The sequence below is a fragment of the Gorilla gorilla genome, chromosome 11 (assembly GCF_029281585.2).
Source record: "Gorilla gorilla gorilla isolate KB3781 chromosome 11, NHGRI_mGorGor1-v2.1_pri, whole genome shotgun sequence".
NCBI classification, from domain to species: Eukaryota; Metazoa; Chordata; class Mammalia; order Primates; family Hominidae; genus Gorilla; species Gorilla gorilla.
Window position 1 is genome coordinate 41090662 of NC_073235.2, and position 16197 is coordinate 41106858.

At 34.0% G+C, this 16197-nt stretch overlaps 1 protein-coding gene across 3 annotated transcripts in view; it reads left to right on the forward strand.

Annotated features, from left to right (window-relative positions):
- The window catches only part of SPOPL (speckle type BTB/POZ protein like), a 71398-nt gene extending 55553 nt beyond the window's left edge, over positions 1-15845 (forward strand). For all 3 annotated transcript variants that reach the window (XM_019022783.4, XM_055380089.2, XM_055380090.2), the window contains 6 exons: positions 1704-1881; positions 1964-2019; positions 3483-3605; positions 7364-7506; positions 7596-7649; positions 11559-15845. In XM_019022783.4, the coding sequence (XP_018878328.2) occupies positions 1704-1881; positions 1964-2019; positions 3483-3605; positions 7364-7506; positions 7596-7649; positions 11559-11703 (699 nt within the window). In that variant the 3' untranslated portion in view covers positions 11704-15845. The remainder of the gene's footprint in view (positions 1-1703; positions 1882-1963; positions 2020-3482; positions 3606-7363; positions 7507-7595; positions 7650-11558) is intronic.
- The last annotated feature ends 352 nt before the right edge of the window (positions 15846-16197 follow it).

Consider the following 16197-nt stretch of genomic DNA (forward strand, 5'->3'; position numbering starts at 1 on the left):
GTGATTTCAAAAGGTTAATATGTAAATTGAGGGCAAAAGCGGTTAATAAAAATATCCTCAGAAAAATAAAGATTTTCTGGTTTTTCTTTAGAAGTGTGTATTCATTCACATGAGATATATGTTTGTATGTCTGGATGTATTGGGACTTCTAAGACTTAATCTTCTCCAAACATTTTACATTGGACCATTATTAGACTTTGTTAGCATATTGGTAGTTTAGCAAATTTATTTATGATTCTGTTTTCTGCATAGTTTACTGTATATATGTGTGTCCTTATTTATATTTTTATTTAATAAAAGCCTAATGAAATATTGTTAAATTAATGCAGCTATCTATTGCTGTGTAACAAATGATCCCAAAACTTAGAAGTTGAAAACAGCAGTAGATAAGTAATGTAGCACTTTTTGTTTTGTTTTGTTTTTTAAAAAAGTCATTTACTTTGAAACATTTACTAGTTAAGGTAGTATTTTCTTTAAGTGTATTTTTTACATGTATTAAATGTAATGTGAAATTTTTAATAGCATAGTAGAATCCATTTTTTTAAAAAGTGGTCTGCAGCCAGGTGGTATGGCTCACTCTGTAATCCCAACACTTTGGGAGGTCAAGGCAGGTGGATCACTTGAGGTCAGGAGTTCAAGACCAGCCTGGCCAACATGGTGAAACCCCTTCTCTACTAAAAACTACAAAAATTAGCTGAGTGTGATGGTGCACAGCTGTAATCCCAGCTACTTGGGAGGTCTGAGACAAGAGAATTACTTGAACCCAGGAGGCAGTGGTTGCAGTGAGCCGAGATTGCTCCACTGCACTCTAGCCTAGGCAACAGAGCCAGACTTTGTCTCAAAAATAAAAAAAAAATAAATATTTTTTTTTAAAAAGTGGTGTGCAAGACTTAATAGTGTTTTAGGATATTACTCAGTATGTGGTCATCTTTTATGGGAAATAACTTGATCCATATTATATTGGAATCTCCATAAAAATAATACTGTAATCATACCTTTTATTGATTATTTCTTAAGTAAATAAAAGTCTGCAAATTGAACTAAATTATGTTGCTCTTGCTGTTGATCTTCCATAAAAGATTTTCGTGAACTTTAATAATTACAGTTGCTTTTGTGGAAGTTTTTGTACCTTAAAATTTAAATCAGTTTAATATGTATTTAAATTAGTTTCACTAGAAGTGAAACATTAGGAATAACACTTTAAAAACTTCTCAATTTGCATATCATAGACTGTAATTTTATCACTTTTTATACGGTAAAAAGTCATTTTGACTTCTAAACAAAATACTGTGTTTATGTACATATAGTAAAATTTAAATGTAGGTAGGTTTGAAGCGTAAGAAAATAAAAAAGAAATTTTTTTCTCCACCTCACAAAGATGTACTTTTGTTTGAGTTTATATCATATTGTGGCTTTTCTATTGAGAAATATTTTTGTAATTACTTTAATAATCAAGCATTCTAACCAATTGATAAGCCATTTATTTACATAGAATAAATTGAAAAAGATCTATATTTCTAATTTTTTCATTTCTCTTCTTTAAATTGTGTTTTTAATTTCAGTTTCTGGATATTAGAAATTTTGATTAGGAGTACATTGAATTATCCAAATAAGCTTAAACATAAAAAATTGAAGTATGGACTTAAACTAATTACTGATATTACTTTGTGAAAGTGTTTTTCTTGCTGTCCCTTTTTTATTAGGTGAGTGTGGTCCAAGATTCAGTAAACATATCAGGACATACTAATACAAATACTTTGAAGGTGCCTGAGTGTCGTCTAGCAGAAGATTTAGGTAATCTCTGGGAAAACACAAGATTTACAGACTGCAGTTTTTTCGTGAGAGGACAAGAATTTAAAGCTCATAAATCTGTGCTTGCAGGTACTTTCTACTTATGGGGTAGTATAGTACATTTAAAAAAATACATTTATGCATAAAATAATGATACATAATCTTGTTACAGCTCGATCTCCAGTTTTTAACGCCATGTTTGAACATGAAATGGAAGAAAGCAAAAAGGTAAACATGGCTTAAAGGCTAATTTTTAATTTATATAAACGTAAAGTAGTTGGGTGTATGTTTTAAAAGTAATAGTACAATGTTCTCATTGTCATACTGTGATAAGCAGGGAAAATTTTTACAAACAGGAAAAAAATGTGTTCTATAATAGAACAATAGATGTAGCTCAATGTGGATGTGCAGTCAATATTCCAGAGAACAGCTATTTTTTATGCCCATCTGGTAGGTAAATTGGATAGTTGTTATCCAAAAGGATAGTTATCCAAAGGACTATTCTGGTCCATAGCTATTTGAGAAGTCTCTGTTCAAGGTATATATTCTGCCTTTGTAAGACTTTATGGATTGATTTTTGGAATCTGTTTTCTAGCAACAAAAATAACATAGATGACATCAGTATTATTGTATACCAACTGTAATCAGGATGTTACCTACTTGACTTCCCCAGATGTTTCTCTTTTACTTGTCATCATGAAATGTAATTATGTTAGAGATCAGAGGTTGATTCTTTGCTGTTTGCATAACTTGTGAACCGTAGGGCTCCAGCTGGACAACTCCAGAGTTTTTTCATGTGGCTCAGTTTTATTCTTTCTGCAGAACTAGATGCTGCAATAAAATAACTGCTTTCTTTCTCCAAGTTTTGGTTTGGGGAGATGCTATGATCAGCCTTCTGATCACTTCCAAGTTGGGAGACATCAATGATGTCATATACTATTGACATCAAGGGGTCAGAAAAATTTGCTGTCATTTAGTTAGATATTTAGCTTTATTGATCTCAGCAAAGAAACTAAATACAAAAACACGCAGTAAAAAAGCACTCTTTGGACTTGACTATTTTTCAGGTAAGCAAGGAAGTGCCAGTATATGATAATACATGCCATTTTTGCAAATGGGAGAATTCTGAGGTAGTGGGCTTTATTGTTACCTCTAGTACCTTGCCCTACTTTTGCTTAATTCTGGGAATTAAGAACTGTTTGTTACAGGATCTTAGGTGTTGTATTAGGACCTAGGGATTCAACAAAGAAAGGGTTAATAGCCAGTGTCCTTTAGAATACTGGTCAGAAACTTAACACAGATGTATTTTATTTGGCTTATAGTTTTCTGTTTGTTTACTCGTTTTTTTTTAACTGTTTTTAATTGAAAAATTGGGGCTCCTTTTTCCACATGGTGGTGCTTGGCTTGGTCTGAATATCAGGATATGGTCTCTCCAGCTGGTCATGGTTCCCACCTCTCCGATAGTGTATGCTTTTCCTCTTGGACTTGTCCACTTCACTTTGCCGAAGTACTTAATGAAGTTTACCTACCTCAGTTTTAAAGTAGAATTTAGAAATATCTGTGTATGTATATTTGAGTTATACACTATTTTAGTGTAGATTTAGGGCTTTTAAATTACTGTCAAAGATTCACTTTGGTTCATTTGTGTGTACTTTTTTTTATAACTTTTTTGTGTTGTTTTTCGATATCAGAATCGAGTGGAAATAAATGATTTAGACCCTGAAGTTTTTAAAGAAATGATGAGATTCATTTACACAGGGAGAGCACCAAACCTTGACAAAATGGCTGACAACTTGTTGGCAGCTGCAGACAAAGTAAGTAATTAGGTCTTAAGGAACCAAAATATACCCTCAAGCTTGATTTATATAGAAAGCTGTCATCAAATGAAAACTCCAAATAACTCATATTATTTGTAGATGGCTCTTGAGAGCTTTATGAAATAGCATACAGTGGGGTAATCTGGAAATGAAATTTTTTTTTAAAAGTCATGATGTGAAAGTATCTTGAGCCAGAAGGAAGTGGCTTTTTTCATGGGAGAGTAACCTGTAAACTCAGTCGTTTTGAGTGTATATGGACTTCCATTTAAAAGAACACACACAGTGACATATATAATTTTCAGATATTTTTAGTCTTGAGATATAGTGCATGACCTTTTTTAAAAAAAGGAAAAAATATTGGATATTATGTAACAATTCTCTCCACGTAGAGATTGTTTTTTTATTATGACAGCATAGAGCAAAAACAATATTAATAATTTTATAATACTTTTTTGTAATGATGATTTTTTTGAAGGTAGAGAAACTGCAAAAAACATCAGAAAAATCTCTAAGCCAATGGTTCTCAATCCTAAAAGCACATTCAGTATACAAGTTCACATATGCATGTATGTATGTATATATGTACGTATGCATGTGTATGTGTCGATGGGTGGTATGTGTGTATATATACACATCATTTGAAAAATGTTACCATTGGGGAAATTGGACCAAGTGTGTATATGGAATCTATTTTTTCTGACAACTGCACATGAATCTATGACTGTCTCAATAAAAACTTAAATTAAAAACACCATTTACAATAGCAGCATCATCAGTATTAAATACATATATATACATTTGAAAAAAGAGGGTTAAAACCTACACATTGAAAATTACAAAGGTATATTATGTGATGCTGAGGTTTGGGGTATGATTGACCCCATCACCCAGGTAATGATGATAGTACCCAATAATAGGTGAGTTTTCAGCCCTTGCTCCCCTCCCTCTCTACCCCCTCAAGGAGTCCTCAGTGTCTGTTGTTCCCATCTTTATGTCCATGGCATTACACAGTATACCTTTGTAACAAACCTGCACATGTATCTCCCTGTTTCTACAATAAAAGTTGAAAAGAAAAAAAGAAAATTACAAAATATGCCAAAAGAAACTCAGGAAGACTTAAATAAGTACATAAATCTTGTCCATGGACTGAAAGTCTCAATATTGTTAAAATGTCAGTTGTCTTTAAAATTGATAGTAGACTCAGCATGTTCCTCTCAAGATCCTAGCAGTCTTTTTTCTTTTTTTTTTTTTTTTTCAGAAGTTGAAAAGCTGATTTAAAATTTTATTGTAATAACTTTGGGGGAAAAAAGAATAAAGTAGAGGACTAACACTACTTGATATCATGACTTACTATAAAGCTTTAGAAATTAAGACAGTGTTGTATTGGTGTTAAGATGGGCAAATAATGGAACGGAATAAAGAATATGAATATGAAAATAGACCGTCACATTATGAATATTTAATTTTTGACAAAAGTGCAAAGTCAGTTCAGTAGAAAAAGGATAATCTTTAAACAAGTGGTGCAGGAGCAGTTGAATACCTACATGTGCACCTCAAACTATGTATACAAAGTAAGGCAGGCCTCGCATGGTGGCTCACGCCTGTAATCCAAACACTTTGGGAGGCCAAAGTGAACAGATCACTTGATGTCAGGAGTTCAAGACCAGCCTGGCCAACATGGTGAAACCCTGTCTCTACTAAAAATACAAAAATGAGCTGGGTGTGGTGGTGTGTGCCTGTAATCCCAGTTTCTTGGGAGGCTGAGGCAGGAGAATTGCTTGAACCCGGGAGGCAGAGGTTGCAGTGAGCCAAGATCATGCCACTGCACTCCATCCTGGGCAAAAGAGCAAGATTCCATCTCAAAAAAAAAAAAAAAAAAAAAAAGTAATGCAAAATGGATCATAAACCTAAAAATCTAAAACCTCTAAAAGAAAACATAGAGGAAAGTCTTTGTGATGTTAGGTTAGGCAGAGATTTCTTAGCTGTGACACCAAAAAGTCTGTAAAAGAAAAAAAATGATAAAATACACTTCAATAAAATTTCAACTTCTTTTCTTCGAAAGACAGAATAAAAAGATTAGCCACAAACTGGGAGAAAATATTTGCACAGCAGATATCTAATGAACAACTTTTATTCAGAATATATCTGACTTTTGTATTCAGACTATATAAAGAATTCTCAAAACTCAGTTATAAGAAAACAATGTTATTTCTAAAAGTAGACAAAACATTTGAGCAAACATTTTCTGAAATAATGTCTGAAATACATAAAAAGATATTCTAGTCAAGCATGGTGGCTCACACCTGTGATCCCAACACGTTAGGAGGCCTAGGCTTGAGTATCACTTGAGCCCAGGGGTTTGAAACCAGCCTATGCAACATAGTAAGTCCCCATCTCTACAAAAAAAAATTTTTTTAATTAGCCTGGTGTGGTGCCATGTGCCTGTAATCCCAGCTACTCAGGAGGCTGAGATGGGAGGATTCCTTTAGCCCAGGAGGTCAAGACTATAATGAGCCCTAATTGTGCCACTGCACTCCAGCCTGGGCAACAGAGCAAGACCCTGTCTCAAAAATGAAAGATACTCAACATCATTAGGTCGTTAGGGAAATGTAAATTCAAGCCATCATTAGATATTCCTGCACATCATTATAATGGCTAAAAGTTGTCAAGGATGTGGAAGAATAGGATTCTCATGTTAAAGACACGGAAAAATTAGGGCTCTCATGTGCTGTTGATGGAAATGTAAAATGGTACAACCACTTTGGAAAAGTGTTTGACAGTTTCTCAGAAAGTTAAACATAAACTTAGACTGTGATCCAGTGAGTCCAATTTTAGGTTTTTACCTAAGTGGAAAGAAAGCATATGCCCATACAGACACTTGTATATGACTAACAGCTTCATTTGTAACAGCCAAGAACTGGTAACAACCCAAATATTCATTAGCAGTTGAATGTGTAAAACATATTGTTGTATATCTATGTATGATGGAATAAAAAGGATTGAACTATTGATAGGCAATAACATTCATGATTCTCAAAATAATTATACTGAATGAAGGAGTCAGACAAAAACAAATATGTAATATGTTATTTCATTTATAGAAAACTCCAGAAAATGCAGACTAATCTATAGTGATAGCATATCAGAGGTATCACCTAGGGTGGGGCAAGAGGGAAAGATGACAAAGAGGTAGAGGGAAACTTTGAGGGACAATTGGTGTATTTATTGTAGAGTTAATGATGGCTTTATGGCTGTATAAACTTACCAGAATGTGAACCTTATGTGTACTTTATTGTGTGTCAGTTATACCTTAGTAAAGCTGCTCAACATACACTAATACCTGCAAGAATGTTTAGTGGTTATAAATACAATTTATTTAACGTTACAATGAATTCATCCTTCAATACTGAGTGGTGGCAACATGCAGTATACTTGGTGGTACACATTAGTGTTTGAAGTAGTAGAGGAGAAGTATATTTATTAAGAATATTGAGTAATAAGGTAGCTTTTTAGAATAAATCCTACTTTAAAAATACACTTATGCAAATTGCAGTTTCCTAAAGAAAATTAGTCTTTCTTCCAAGTGCATTCATTTATATTTACTTCATATTAGGTTAAAACAGTAACTTAAAGAATTTTAAAATAATCTTAAATAATAATCTATTTTACCCTTATTTTCCAAGTTGCAAATGTATCATGTATTCAGGAACTTAGTTGGAGTAAATGTTTAATGGTTATGTTTTCATTTTGGATAGTATGCACTGGAACGGCTGAAGGTCATGTGCGAAGAAGCTTTGTGTAGTAACCTCTCAGTAGAGAATGTTGCGGATACCCTTGTCCTTGCAGATTTGCACAGTGCAGAACAGTTGAAAGCACAAGCCATAGACTTTATTAATAGGTAAGCTATGCTTGTATTCCAGTGGGCATGACACCTTCAATATTTTTTCACTGGACTTTTTTTTAAGTATGTTTAAATCTTCAATGCAGGTGCAGTGTACTTCGACAACTTGGGTGTAAAGATGGGAAAAACTGGAACAGCAAGTAAGATGACATCCGTTTCTGACTCAAAGTTGCTCTACATAAGTGAAATTAAGTGTTTGCATAGCCTTTTGTTCATCTACAATAAGTATGAATCCAAATGTTACATGAAGCAAACTGCCAGTTATTAAAAACAAACAAAGACTACTTAGTGGATTCCTGAGGCTATGCTCCCTTGTAGGTCAGCTTCTAATGCAACCTCGGATGGATGCTGTAATATCTTAAGTGCATAATGCCATGTAGTATATAGCAGAGTCCAGGTATTGCTAGAGATCTAGTCCATGCCCCTTCAGAAAGCATTCCAAAAAGTGTGGGAAATAATTCATTTACTCCTATGAGGAATGTTACCCTCCAGATTTGCTGAGAAAGCCTTTGCATTTGAAGGCTGACTCACTGCTTCTTAGGTTAGCCAGGTACCTTGAGTAATATGCTATATTAGGCTAGCTTCCTAATAGTCCAAAAATGGTAGCAGTTTGATATTCCCTTTTCCCTAGTGAACCTATAAGGGGTTGGATAGTTGCTATATCTTTCTAAGACTGGATCTTGTGAATATGAACATACTATTCTACTTTTTTCCCTTCTCTTACTTTTCATGACTTCTATATTCCTTGTTATTATTTGAAATCGCAATGGGGAAAGAAGTCAATAGGTTGAAGTGTTTGCATCTGCTTTTGATTAGTTTTGCCTATAAACCCTTAAATTTCCTTTCCTCAAATTATCAAAAGTTGATATAAGAAAGTGGGAATTTTATTTTTTTTTTTTTTTGAGACAGAGTCTCGCACTGTCGCCCTGGCTGGAGTGCAGTGGTGTGATCTCGGCTTACTGTGAGCTCCGCCTCCTGGGTTCACGCCATTCTCCTGCCTCAGCCTCCCAAGTAGCTGGAACTACAGGAGCCCGCCACCACACCCGGCTCATTTTTTTGTATTTTTAGCAGAGACGGGTTTTCACCGTGGTAGCCAGGATGGTCTCGATCTCCTGACCTCATGATCCGCCTGTCTTGGCCTCCCAAAGTGCTGGGATTACAGAAGTGAGCCACCATGCCCGGCCAAAAATTTTTAAAGAAGGAAATGAATTAGTTTGTTGACTTAATTATTTCCCATTGCTTTAATCTGTTTTGATATATGTTAAGTTGTTTAACTGAGTTCATCTTATTAGTTTGTAGATTCTGTTTTCTGAAAGTAAAAAGTAGTGACTACTTTAAAATTATTGGTTGTCTTGTATAATACGTTGGTCAGTGTATGCTAATATGATATCATTATGGTGTTTGATCCTAGAGAAAAATTGTTTTGAGTTTAAAGTATACTATATTAGCATCAAATGGCAATTTATGATCCTTTGTACTTAGCCATTTTCGAGCTCTAGTTTTACTCTAAGGAAATACTTCACATTTTATAACTTTTTCAGTGTCAAAAAAAAATAGCTTGTTTTGTACCCCCTTGGAGAAGCTATATTCATATTCATCAATAGATATTTATTAATAAATGAAAAAGGTGTAATTGGTATCTATGTGATTCTAAACAACTAATTGAAATTTTGAACACAATGACACACTGGTATTAGGCTGATGCAAAAGTAATTGCAGATTTTGGCATTACTTTTAATGGCAAAAACCACAATTACTTTTGCATCAATCTAATAATTTGATGTTTGCCAACTTAAAAAATTGTTTTGTTGGTATCAGCTACTATTTAGTTCAGCAGACATTACTCTAGCATCTTCTTTGTTTCAAGTACAATGCTAGGGTGCTGCATATAAAAAAAAATTTCAAGGGAAAATTCTTGGTCTTGGGAAAGTTATCTAATAGAGATAGATATATAAATATATCATTTCATTATAATATGGTAAGTAATACAATAGAAGAGAATATGTACAAGCACTTGACTAACCCTGGAAATTTAGAAATGGCTTCCTGGATATAGCTGAGTCTTAAAACACAAATAGGAGTTAGCAGAAGTAAGAAGGAAGTAGCAAGCATTGCAGACAGAAGGAACAGCATGAACCAAAGTATAGAAGCGTAAAGTAGTAGTTGATCATTCATTTGACAGATACTTATCCTTTATTATCCAGTAAATTCCCAAGTCACAGTGCACAGTATAGAGAATACAGTGGTGAGCATGACATATATTTTCCCTGCCTTCATGGAGTTTATGGTCTAGCAGCAGATTAAACAGGTAATTGCAGTAAAGCGTGATGATAGGGAATATGTAGCATACCCATAGGAGCATATAGCAGAGACTTAACCTAATCTAGGAATCAGAGCACAAAACTAAATGCCAGAAATATTGTAGAGGTTACCTTGGTGAAGAAGAGGGAAGAGAGGAAGAAAAGTACACCCCAGAAAAAGGAAATGAGATGCGCAAAGTTTTAACAATGAGAGCAGTATAGTGTGTGTGTGTGTGTGTGTGTGTGTGTTGCGGGCAGGGAGGTAGGTAATGAGAAGAAGCTGGAGAAAGTAGGCAGAAATCAGACCCTGAAAGGCCATGTAAAATAACATTAGAATTTTTAGATATTCAGAGTAGTAGGTGTCCAGTAAAGGGTTTTCACCCAGAGTGGGACAGATCAGTTTTGCATTTTTAGCAATCTCTGCATGCAGGGTGGAGAACGAATTGTGGGGAGGTTGCGGTGGCAGTAGTAGTTGAGAAACAAGGTTGAATACAGGTAGACCAGTTGGAAAGTTACTGGAGTAGTTCAGGCAAGAGATGAACGGTGGAAATTAGACTTGATTGGTGACAGTGGGGCTAGAGAGAAAAGAAAGTAAGAAATATTTTGAAGGGAGAATCTAATATTTGGATATTATTTGGATGGTAGATGGCATAAAGTAGAGAATTGAGGCAAGGAAGGGTAACTAGATTTGTTGCTTGAGCATTTATTTACTGTTATTGTTTGGTGAGAGCATAGTGTACATAGGGTACAATAAGCAGTTCAATATCAGAGTATAAAATGCCAGATCATGGAAGTGGGAGGTAGGAAGTGGGGGGTAGAGTAAGAAACCAAACATAATATGATGCTGTATTTCTCTTTCTAAAGAACTTGGATATGGGCAGTGGGGAACAATGAAGAGGGCCTCATATAGTCATATTTGTGTTACCAAGGGAACATTATGGAAGCTTGGTTCAAGAGGAGCAGGAGACTAGAAGACCACTTAGGAGTCTGTTGTCATAATCCAAACGTGAGATGATGTGGGCCTTAAACTGGGATTCAGGACATCTTTGAAGCCTTTCAAACCTTAAAATAAGGTTTTAATGATTGGAGAGGAGAGTCTAGGGTGACTGCCAGATTTCCAGCTTGCCTCACTGGATGATGGTGGAAGCTTTAGGTGACTGGAAAGGTAGGAGGAAGAATCTGGGGTTGGGGAGAGGGATGATGAGCTCTCATCTGACAATCCTGAATTTATGGGTCTTGAGGCACATCCAAGTGAAAAAACCAAGTGGCTGCGAATGAACCTTGTGTGGAACCCTAGAATTTAGCAAATCGGTAGTTAACATCATTGAATTTCATAGTTAAAATTGTGAAGAGTGGATGAGATAGAATTAGTAATGCATGTTAAGGGAGGAGAGTAGAGTCCAATATTTGTAACTCAAGAGAAAATCTGCCTTATAAGAGGCATGTAAAAGAAGAGAAAGGGACTCTTGAAAGAGCTGGTACAGAAATTGTAACAATGAGAGTTGAACTATGAAGACCCATGTCACATACTTTAAGGGAGCAGAACTTCCAGAAAAATTTAATAGTTTCAGTTGCCACAGAAGATACCAGTAAGATAAAGATGGTATTCTAATAAAAGCGAATGATTTGAATACATAGGTAAAAAGTGTTCAAATATTTTGAAATTTGCAAGTTTTTAAGAAATTGACAGTGTAACAGTGCATTTTGAAAAGTATTCTTTAGTAAATATCTTTTAATTCTATTTTTCAGCCAAGCAACCGACATAATGGAAACATCAGGGTGGAAGTCCATGATTCAGTCTCACCCTCATTTAGTAGCAGAAGCCTTTCGAGCACTAGCATCTGCACAGTGTCCACAGTTTGGCATTCCACGCAAACGGCTAAAACAGTCCTGAAATCTTCCATGAACAGTTGAAAAATGGAATTGACTTTCACTCCTCCAGGTCCAGAAGGATTCTAATACACAAACCATAAGCAAGAGTTGTTTCTGTTATTTTGTCCACAGAACAGAAGCTGAAAAAGCATATTGCTTGCATTTCAGGTGGATAATTTATGGTTTATTCTTCAGCTTTAAATTAGACTGATTAATTCACTTCAAGGCCTTAAATTATCTTCAATGACTTCTCTTGTTCATATAATACTTTAATTTTTTTTTATTGTGCCTTGTCATTTTGACCAAGGCTATGCAGGATTGCACTAGCTCCATAATGCAGTAATATTGATAACTGAAGATATTAAGTTTCAAAAGGATCTTCCATTATTTTGCAAAAAGAAAAATGAATTTTATAGGGTTTGTCCTATGCTATCTCAAAGTTTAAGTTCTCTTTAAAAGCACTTGTATTGGAGATTACCAGTAATGTCTCCAATCTAAGTTCTATAAATATGGGAGAACCCTCTTACCTTCAAGGTAAGTTATGGCAATACACTGCTTCAATTCTAATTTATTTTTCATTTCAGGGGGCAAATATGCAATGAGTTGGCCCAGATTTTTAGTGACATTTGTGATATTTGTCTTGTATGTTAACTGTCCGACAAACTGTGGGTTTATTCTAAGTTTACAATTATTGAGAACTGATTGAGGTTAAGATTTCATGAAGAAAGCATGTATTGTGTGGAAGTAATTTTTTTTTTAATTTATACTGACCTACATTTATATGAAGAATTCTGTACATGTTAAAAGTAAGGATGACCAAATGCTAATTTAATGAGTGGGCCAATTAAGAAAGATATATATGCACTTTTACTGTGTAACTTTTGTATGCTGAATGGTACATATATTTTTTTGCTTTTGAGGGAATTAATAAGGTATAATTAATTGTGTCTTAACTTTTCAAAGAAATTTTTAGATGGAGGCAACTGGGATGTTTGTGATAATAGATGAGAAAGACATCCTTGATTGTAGTTAAATTGGTTTGGATTACAGATATTCATTATTGGATTGACTCCTATTTTCTCACACTTTGGAAAAGACACCTGAACAATAAATGAATCCTGGATAGTCTACTCTCCTTCAAACAATGAACTGATACTTGCCTTTGGGAGATGCATACAAAAGGAGAGAACCCTTAGACTATGTCAGGTCACACTAGGAACCTCCCCTCACTCCCCGTTTTTCTTCATTGTGTTTCAGTTACTGTACTAACATTGTGGATGATACTGAAATTCTGCATAATGTGAACAGGATAAACTATTTATAAACTGCTTTTCATGGGCCAGTTCTTTATTATAAATGAATTTTAGCTTTAAATGCATATACACGTTCAGTGTTTGATAGTTGTGTTCTTAAGGGAGGTTTGTTCTGGTGCATTGTCCTGGAGAAGCAGAAGCAGTCAGTGTTGGGGTACCACATCTGACTTACTGTGGTGGTGACAATGTGCTTCTTAAGGGCAAGATTTATATTTGACCACAAGGGAAAAAGTGTGTCACTGGAAAAAAATGCATATACCTATGTTTGCAAACATAACTATTCTTCAGATTAAAATTTGTATAATTTGTTTATTTAATGTTTGAATTCAGGACAAAAGAAAAAATGAAGCTTGAGGTGTTTTCAAATAGACCTTATTTTTGCTATCTCTTTGTTAGGTGTTAACTGAAGCAATTCGAATATGTCCAGATTCATTTGGATTCATATTTACATTGAAAAAACTCAACTAAGCATTTGTTATCCACAACAACCTAGAGTTTAAAAAGATCGTATTTTCACCTGTCTTCATTACTTTCTATGTAGTTTCATTCTTTGTCGTGGTAACTTAAATTTGAAATTGGAAGAATCTCTTAGGATAGAAGAAAGATTCTTACCTGGTGATGGACTTCATCCTTCATCCTGTGTAAGAGTATTATTGGGAGTAGAAATTCACTTCCTTAAATCCATTGTAAGATTGAGCCTCAAGTTTGCAATATACAATTTTAAAAATACACGTACATACATACATACGTATACATTTCCAGTTTAAGATTTTATGAGGGTCTTATAAGAAAACAAAAATTCCCTCAGGCTATAGAATTATGTTGTCATATATCAGAAAAGTACTGATGTATCCATTTATATCCAATGCGCACCACACCGGCACATTGTGATTTAATTCACCACTTGAATCTATATTTCTAACCACAGTGACTTCAGTAAAAATACCATATAATGAACATTTCAGCTTCTTCTTACTTACTCGAGAGTTTATTGCAAATCTTAAGGATTTTATTATAAAGATTTTTTTTTAGTTTGGTAGCACATTTTGTACCAAAAATGTCAAACACTGTGCTGTAAGAATATCCATGTTTGTAGAAATGTCCACTTTTCAGATAATATAATGCCTACCATTATACTAACAGAATCATATGGTAGTTGATTTATTTTTTTATTTATTATGTATATTTTTGGTATTGTGGGTTCTTGAGGCAATGATAAAAACACTTAATGTATTCTGACATGAGTGCTCTAATAGCCTCCTCCTCCTCATTTTTAAACTGCATACATTACTTTCAAAATAGGTATAGATATTCTGTCCCGCCTTTTGAGCTATTAGCCTGTTCCTGTTTCCCTTTGTCACCTAAGCAAGGCTTTTTCTGAGAAGGTAGTGAATGGTTTCAAATGTTGCATACTATAAGAATAATCATTGGGTAACTGTTGTTTAGACCAACACTTAGAAATACTATATTTGTGCCTTTTCTTTTTTAATTTTAATGTGTGTTGATATTTGGAGCACAAATAATGAAGGTGCCATAATATGGCTTGCCAATGTTACCTCCTTGAATAGTCATGTGTCATTGTCTTGAATTGGTAATTGGAGAACCTTGCATGAAATATGTGATCATGTGTGTGTGTGTGTGTGTATGTGCGTGTGTGTCTGTGTGTGTGTACATACCTGTATTTGCTTGGGGCTTGTGTGTGGTATGTTACAAAGAGTGAATTTCTGGAAATAGAAATCAGTTAAATGTTGAAAGTTCAGGTTAGCAGAAATATTTCATTTAAATATGCTTTACTTTGGAGGACAATTGATTAACAGAGGAAATGATAATTTTCAAAAATGTGATCAATTTACTGCATGATGAAATGTGAAAACAGTGCCTTTTTAGGACATCAATTATAATAAAATTGTTTTAAAATATTAACAAAAATCTCAAAAAGTTGTCATGAACATTATTCGTTTATTTTTAAACTGGATCTAAATAAGAGCTTAGATGGCCAAAATTAGAATTAATAATATACCCATTTAAATTTTGTTCATAAATTTAAAATCTTAATCAGAATTCTTTATAAAATGTGGGTCATAGATATGACCCAGTGTTACTAAAATAGAACAGGGATTGTGAAAATCCAGCTCAACATACTTAAGTATACTTGGCTTAGAGCCAAGTATACTTGAAGAGGTGAATTATTCTGACTTGGACATGCATGCTCTTTGATGGATAAAATAAAAATATTCAATTTATTCCTACAAAAGAAGGTGGGTGGGTTAGTGGGTTTGTTTTAGTGTTCTCAGATTATAAAGACAGCACTTTCCGCACACAAAGTGTATTTTACAAACCTTTTTTATACAAATTAATGAGCTCTACTTTATTTAAGTGTTCATGGAATGATGTAAATTTTAGGTCCAGTTGAACAAATATTGAGTGCCTACCATATGCAAGACTAACTCCTTACTAGGAATGAAATCACACAGTGTCTTCTGTTTGCAGTATGTGAACTTTATGTTTGAAAAGAAATTCTTATATTTAAATTTTTTTGTTGTCAGAGTTTATCATTGTATACTGTAACCCAGTAAATTTTGCATTCAGTTTTAAAAAATGAAGATGTAACTTACGTGAGTCTCATTTTTGAAAATGAAATTCTGCAAAAATTATTTAAAAATTAGTTCTTGGGGAAATTGATTTTCAAGATTCAAATGTATAAAAACTTATATTGAACTTTTCAGCCTCGTTTTTAATTAGCTGATGTTAATGATAAGATACATAATACATGTATCTTGTTGCTGAAAATATTTTTTGCATTTCAACACATTGAGTTAAAATAAAGTTGTTACTACTTATTCAAGATTAATTGGCTTATCTTGTGTTTATTTGAAGAATACATACTCTTCTTTTTCAGGTTGGTATGATGCTTTGCAAAAGAGCCATGTATTTGATATGATAAATCATGCATAGTAATTGTCTTTTCTACATAGGGAAGCTCTTATTTTTTGGAACCAATTGAAGACATTCTTAACTGTGAAATATTAATATGAATTTATTTTAATATGTATGAACCATCAATACCGGATGACTTATTCTAATGCTATGTACCATTAATGTAACAGAGATCACCTTTTCCCTGTCATTTCTATCCTGTCTTAATTTCAGTTATCCCAGACAATTTAATCATTTGATGCTATCAAAAAGCAAATTGGGGCAGG